Consider the following 7,407-nt stretch of genomic DNA (forward strand, 5'->3'; position numbering starts at 1 on the left):
CGTTATGTTCTTAATAAATCATAATATTTTCAATTTTATTTAATTTAGTCCACTATCTTAGCAATAATATGAATCATAGCAAACCAAATGATAAGATCATTATTAGTTCACCTCAATATTCAATAATAGTATAGATTGATTGATTGATAGTAAATATAAAAAACAGTTAAATAGCTACAATTTCAATGACATAGAAAATGTAAAAATAATATATATTTCACGAGAAGTTCTAAAAACAGTCAATTTTATATTGGGCCAAAGAAGAACTTTTCTTTTCTTCGAAACCGCGAACAAAATCAGATCAAAATTTACCTTTCAGAAGAAAAAAGGTCAAATTGCTACTTCACAAAAAAATTTGCAATTTTCCATTCCAACCCCTTACGTTCTCATGTGTAAACTTGAAAAAGAGGTCCAAAATTTCTTTAGTTTTCACTCTTTTCATTATTCCTGAATTTCCAACATTGGAATCCTCGACAAGGTATCACATTTCCTCACTCGATCCATTTTTTCCACTTTGATTTTTTTGGGGAAGGGGTTAAACTAACAATTCTTTTTCCATCTAAATCGACCCAAATTTGATAGGCCATGATTTAGCCTTCAAGAAATTGAGATTTTCATTCATGTCTTCTTTGAAGTTTTAGTTTGAGGCTATTATATTTTTAATTATTTGGGTTAGATTTGGTCTCTGGGATTTCAATTTTGATTCCTTTTCTGAAATTTTGATTTTCTAATGTCTTTTTTTTTTTAAGAAAAGACGTGACCATCCCTGGTTCTGGCTCCTATGAGGCATTACAAATCGGCCATAAAAAATATCATATATGAAAAGTTTCTAGCTCCCAGCTGTAGGTGACTCCAGGATGCACAAACCATGGGATTTCCTAATGTCTTTTAGGTCTACACATTGTTTCCTTCATTGGGTCTTTGTTAATTTTCCATTAATGGAAGCTTTAAGGCTGGAAAATTATCTAGTTTTCTAAATTTTCTTCTTTTCTATTTTTTTTTCTTTCTTTTTATTGTTACTTTGATTCCAGGTACAACACACTATGATTGTTTTAACATGATTTAAGTTTTTAATTAATAATGATTTTTATAATGGTACTATATTTATGATATTGTATATTGCCGGTAATTAATGATTACCAAAATGCTTAATTTTATACATTACGTTTATGCTTCTTCTTATTGGATTATTTGATTATTAAGAATCTGGAAACTTTGCATGCACTGAAATTAGTTGCTTTATTGCATAAGAAAGGTGAACTTTTCAAACATGAAATTCATTTATGTTGACATCCTTTTGTTAATTGCAGCAGATGTTATGATTCCACCAGGGTTGGATGTCTTGTTTGCATCGTAGCCGGCCTCATTGGTGAAATATAAATTTCATTATACTCAGAAGCTTGTTTGAATATGGGGGATGTGACTACACAATCTAGAAATAATGGATTTATTGAAGAAATTATCAAGCCCTCTAGAGGTGCTTTTACATGTATGATTAATTCCGAAATTGTGGCTGTTTTGGCTGTCATGAGGAGAAATGTTCGATGGGGAATCTACTATGTTGCAGATGATGATCATCTAGAGCATTCTCTCATCCACTCCTTGAAAGAATTGCGGAGAAAAATATTTTCATGGCAACATCAGTGGCAAAATGTTGATCCAGTTGTGTACCTCCAACCATTTTTGGATGTAATTCAATCCGATGAAACCAGTGCACCAATAACTGGCGTTGCCTTGTCTTCCATTTACAAAATCTTAACTATTGATGTTCTAGATTTGGATATTGTAAATGTGAGAGTTGCTATGCATATGATTATCGATGCCGTGACAAGTTGCCGATTCGAGGTAACTGATCCAGCATCTGAAGAAGTGGTGCTGATGAAGATACTTCAAGTTCTTCTAGCTTGCATGAAAAGTAAGGCTGCAACTAGGTTAAGTAATAAGCATGTATGCATGATAGCAAACACATGTTTTCGTATTGTTCATCAAGCAAGCTCCAAAGGTGAATTATTGCAGCGGATAGCTCGGCATACAATTCATGAGTTAGTTAGATGTATTTTCTCTCATCTTCCTAAGATTTGTAGTACAGAACATGAAATGGTCAACGAAAGCTCATTAGTTGCTTCAGGAGTGGTAATTTGAAATTTTTGTGGCATATGGCTTGGCATACAATGATTCATTTTGTAATTTATGAAAATTCTTTTACAGGTGGGTACGCAGAATGAGAATCACATGAATGGAAGTACACAATTAAAAAGTGGAAATGTGGGTATTGATGAAAGTGAGAATAAGGAGGATGCTCAAAATGGTGAGATATTGATGATGGCGCCTTTTGGGATCCCATGCATGGTGGAGATATTTCAATTTTTGTGTTCTTTGTTAAAGGTCACTGAAAATATTGGTATTGGCCCTAAATCGAATATGATAGCGCATGATGAAGATGTTCCACTCTTTGCATTAGGCTTAATTAATTCTGCTATAGAATTGGGTGTGTCATTATTCAGCAAACATCCCAAGTTATTGGCTGTAATTCAAGATGAACTATTTTATAATTTGATGCAATTTGGCTTATCCATGAGCCCACTTATTCTTTCGACCGTATGTAGCATCGTTCTCAATCTATATTATCATTTGCGTACAGAGCTAAAAGTGCAGCTTGAAGCTTTCATTTCATGTGTGCTTTTGAAGCTTGTGCAAAGCAAGCATGGGTTTTCATACCAACAGCAAGAAGTTGCTATGGAAGCTTTGGTTGACCTTTGCAGTCAACATATGTTTGTGGCCGAGATGTATGCTAATTTTGATTGTGATATAACATGCAGTAATGTTTTTGAAGACATTGCTTACATGTTGTCCAAGAGTGCATTTCCTGTGAATGAGCCGCTATCTGCAATGCATATCCTTGCTTTGAATGGTCTGGTATCTATGATAAAAGGTATGGCTAAGAGAACCTGTAATGAATTGTCTATTTCGGAGGAGGATTCAACAAATTATGAGGGATATGAAGCTTTTTGGACTTTGAAATGTCTGAATTACAATGATCCTAGTTCTTGGATTCCTTTTGTTCGTAAAATGAAACGCATCAAGAGAAAGTTGACAATTGGAGCTGACCATTTTAATCGAGATCCCAAGAAAGGTCTAGAGTTTCTCCAGGGAATCCATTTACTACCAGATAAGCTTGATCCGGAAAGTGTAGCGTCTTTCTTTAGGTACACAAATGGGTTAGATAAGAATCTTATTGGAGATTTTCTTGGTAATCATGGTGAATTTTGTGTTCACGTGCTTCATGAATTTTCTAGGACCTTTGATTTCCATGACATGACTTTAGATTCAGCATTACGTGTTTTCTTGGGAACTTTCCGCTTACCTGGAGAGTCACAAAAGATACAGAGAGTGATTGAGGCATTTGCTGAAAGATATTATGAGCAATCATCACATTTATTTTGTGATAGAGATGCTACCCTTCTGTTGTCATATTCACTTATAATGCTTAACACTGATCAACACAATGCCCAAGTCAAGAAAAAGATGACTGAAGAAGATTTTATTCGTAACAATCGACTCATCAATGGGGGGAAAGATCTTCCTCGCGAGTACTTGTCCGAGCTTTACCACTCTATCTGTGAGAATGAGATTCAGATGATCCCTGACCAAGGTGCTGGTTTCCCAACAATGACATTAAGCCGCTGGATTAATGTGATATATAGATCCAAAGAAAGTGCTCCTTTTATTTTATGTGATTCTCGAGTGCCCCTCTACCACGATATGTTTGCTATCTTGTCTGGCCCCACTATTGCCGCTATATCAGTGGTTTTCGATCAAGCAGAACAGGAAAATGTTTTACAAACATGCATTGATGGATTCTTGGCCATTGCCAAAATTTCAACGCACTATCGCTTTGGCGATATATTGGATGATTTGGTTGTATCTCTTTGTAAATTCACAACCCTTTTGACTCCATTGTCTTTCGAAGATGCCATTATTTCCTTCGGAGATGGTCCTAGAGCAAGGATGGCAACCACAACTGTTTTCACCATAGCAAATAAATATGGTGATTGTATCCATAGCAGTTGGAGAAGCATATTCGATTGTGTTTTGAGCTTGCACAAGCTCAGACTTCTGCCTCCCAGTCTAGCTAATGATGCAGCTGATGAAACAGATTCCTCATCTGATTATGTATGGAGTAAGCCTGATACGAGTTCCTTATTAATATCACGGACAACTCCTGCAGCCATCCCCCGGAGGTCCTTCAGCTTGTTTGGTAGGTTCAGCCAACTCTTATCCTTTGAAGTGGAGGAACCACTGTTGCATCCAACTCATGAACAGCTTGCTGCTCAACAGTTCCTTCGAGAGATAGTGCTAAAATGCCACATCGATAATATATTCATGGATAGCAAGTTCCTCCAAGCAGAGTCTTTATTGCAGCTTGTTGAGGCTATCATCTTGGCTACAGTTCAATTCAGCAAGGGAAGTGACATTATAGAAGATGAAGATAGTGCCGTGTTCTGCCTGGAGTTGCTGATTTCTATTACTCTAAATAATCGGGATAGGATTTTGATTATCTGGAAAAATGTTTACAAGTTTCTATCAGATATTGTTCAACAGAAGGCAATGCCTTGTGCTCTAGTGGAGAAAGCTGTGTTTGGGCTCCTTAAGATATGCCAACGTTTGCTTCCTTACAAGGAAAATTTAACTGATGAGCTTTTAAAGTCGATGCAACTAATTTTGAGACTTGATGCTCGAGTTGCTGATGCATATTGTGAACCTATTACTCAAGAAGTTATGCGACTTGTAAAAGCTAATGCGTCTCACATCAGATCCCATTCTGGTTGGCACACAATCATCTCCTTGCTATATATCACTGCTCAACATCCAGAAGCATCAGAGTTTGGGTTTGAGGCTCTAGCGTTCATCATGTTCGATGGGGCACATCTTTTGCCTTCTAATTATGTTCTTTGTGTGGATGCAGCAAGGGAGTTTGCTGAGTCTCGGGTTGGAGAGATTGATAGGTCTATTTCTTCCTTAGAAATGATGGCAAGTTCTGTTGTTTGTCTCGTTAGATGGTCTTACGAAGCCAAGAATACTGCCAACGAAGAGGCTGCTATGAAAGTGAGTAAGGACCTTGGAGAGATGTGGCTGAGGTTATTGCAGGCACTGAAGGTTGTATGTTTAGACCAGAGGGAGGAGGTGCGAAACCATGCTATTTTAATGTTACAACGGTCTTTTGCAGGTGTTGGTGGAATTTACATTCCGAACACTATTTGGTTCCAGTGTTTTAATCTTGTCGTTTTTACATTAATGGATGATTTGCTAGAAATTGCACTGGAGAGCTCCCCTAAAAAATACAAGAAAATGGAAGGTACACTTGTTTTAGCCACAAAACTAATGTTGAAAGCTTTCTTACAATCACTTGAGGAATTGTCACAGCAAGCATCCTTCTGCAAACTATGGCTCGAAGTTCTCGATCGTATGGAGAGATATATGAAGTTTAAGTTCCGAGGAAAGCATAGTGAAAAAATTCATGAATCAATCCCGGAGCTTCTCAAGAATACCCTACTGGTGATGAAAACAACTGGTATTCTCATACCTAGTGATGATGTTGGCAGAGATAGTTTTTGGCAATTGACATGGCTAAATGTGAAGAAGATACTCCCATCTTTGCAATCTGAAGTGTTCTTGGAACCAGAATTGGAGCAGATGCAAGCAAAACACAAAAAGATATCTGGAATTCCCGCAACCAATGAGACAATGCTCATTCCATCAAATGAGACAACAACATGAAGAACATGGTTCTAACTGGAAAAATCCTAGAGTATAATATTTGTTAAGATGATGTAAATGGCATTCATACCCTGCATACTATACATGTTTCCCTATTGCAAAAAAGTCAGGAATCCAGAGCCGAAGCTGCAAAAAAGGAAGTATACATCGAAATTGAAATTTCATAATGTGGTTCTTGAATCTAATCTTGGTCAGAAAAAAAAAGCCTTCATTTTTCCACACTCTGAAATTTCAGTGTTAGAAAGATTTTGTAGAATGCATTTATTCCACCGTAGGATATAAGCCTATTTTTGTATTGGCACATAAAATCTCCTTATCTGTATACTTTTTACTCATGAAATTACAATTTCTTAGTACATCTAAAATTTTGGCAACTTGATGCTGAGTTATTTGTATTGTAGAGTATGAGAACTAAAGTCTATTTCAAGCATGTTTTTACGCACACATTGTATATACTTTTTTTAAAGCTTTCCCTTAAAATTTAGTATTATTGGCTAAATGGTTAAATACTTGTATCTTTCTTGGCTTAACTTAGATTCAAATATCCCTTCTATTGTTTCAATTTTTTGCTTTTTAATTAAATGTTTTAAGTTTTTATTTTATTTTTAATTCTTGTTTTAATTAATAAATTGTTTATTTATATAACCAAAATAATTAATAAGTAATTATATAATGAAAATATTTTTTGATATATATAATTATGTTAAATATATTTTAGTTTTTTTAAATCAACTAATTTTTTGATAAATTTTTCTTTATATATAATTTTTATATGTCAAATATTTAGTTTTTTTTCATGTATATTGTTGGTATTGTAAATTCTAATATTATAAAATCAAATAATTATTTCAAATATCATTATTTTTATATTTAAAATATTTAAAATATTTAAAATATCATTATTTTTATATGTGAAATATTTCAAATATCATTATGTTTATATGTGAAATATTTCAATTAATTATTTCAGATACACATATAAAAATATATAATACTAAAATTTGCCATCCATATATAAAATCAATTAATTATTTCATATATCATTATTTTTAGTAGATATATATAATTACTTGATGCTTTTAAAAATAAAATATATTTAACATAATCATATATATATAATATTTCCATTATATAATTTACATATTTATTATTTTATCTAAATAAATAGAGAATATATTAATTAAAAACAACAATTAAAAATAAAATAAAAACTTAAAACATTTAATTTAAAAAGCAAAAGGATGAAATAAGATGTTTAAATAAAGAAAGAAAAAGGGATTTCAACACGGGTTAATAAGTGAAAGTATTAAATGCTTTTTTAAAAATGCGTCTTACTTAGCGTGTTTTTGTCCTTTCAGCCTCAAAATGATCTATTTCCTAAATAACGTTAAAAATATTTATTTTCCTATTTCTTTTAAAAGTGACATTTATAATTAATTTTGCCGTCTATATTAATATATTTAATGGTTAAATTTTTTACGTAAATAAATGGTAAATTTTTTACTTTACTCCAAACTTAATATGAATAAAACATGAAATATTAATATTAAATCATTAAAATATTAATTATAAAAAATATAATAAAAATATGTAAATCCATTTTAATTTTATATTGATATTAATGGATGC

At 33.2% G+C, this 7,407-nt stretch overlaps 1 protein-coding gene across 4 annotated transcripts; it reads left to right on the forward strand.

Moving 5' to 3' along the window:
• Positions 1-227: 227 nt before the first annotated feature.
• Positions 228-6,143, forward strand: LOC108457776 (ARF guanine-nucleotide exchange factor GNL1-like). Of its 4 annotated transcripts, none has more exons than XM_017756907.2 (3): positions 228-478; positions 1,311-2,133; positions 2,209-6,143. In XM_017756907.2, the coding sequence occupies exons 2-3, from the start codon at positions 1,411-1,413 to the stop codon at positions 5,776-5,778; spliced, it is 4,293 nt and encodes a 1,430-aa protein (XP_017612396.1). In that variant the 5' UTR covers positions 228-478; positions 1,311-1,410; the 3' UTR covers positions 5,779-6,143. The 4 variants fall into 4 exon arrangements, with proteins under 4 accessions (XP_017612396.1, XP_017612397.1, XP_052882439.1 ...); XM_017756908.2 differs by having other exon boundaries at positions 1,314-2,133; XM_053026479.1 differs by lacking the exon at positions 228-478 and adding an exon at positions 500-892 and having other exon boundaries at positions 1,314-2,133.
• The last annotated feature ends 1,264 nt before the right edge of the window (positions 6,144-7,407 follow it).

The sequence above is a fragment of the Gossypium arboreum genome, chromosome 4, assembly GCF_025698485.1.
Source record: "Gossypium arboreum isolate Shixiya-1 chromosome 4, ASM2569848v2, whole genome shotgun sequence".
Classification (NCBI taxonomy): Eukaryota; Viridiplantae; Streptophyta; class Magnoliopsida; order Malvales; family Malvaceae; genus Gossypium; species Gossypium arboreum.

What these genes read in the sequence shown, in the direction of transcription:
- LOC108457776 (XM_017756907.2), top strand. Translation starts at nt 1,411, where the DNA reads ATGGGGGATGTGACTACACAATCTAGAAATAATGGATTTATTGAAGAA. An exon ending in CATTAGTTGCTTCAGGAGTG is followed by an intron (nt 2,134 to 2,208) that starts GTAATTTGAAAT and finishes ATTCTTTTACAG; the next exon opens with GTGGGTACGCAGAATGAGAA.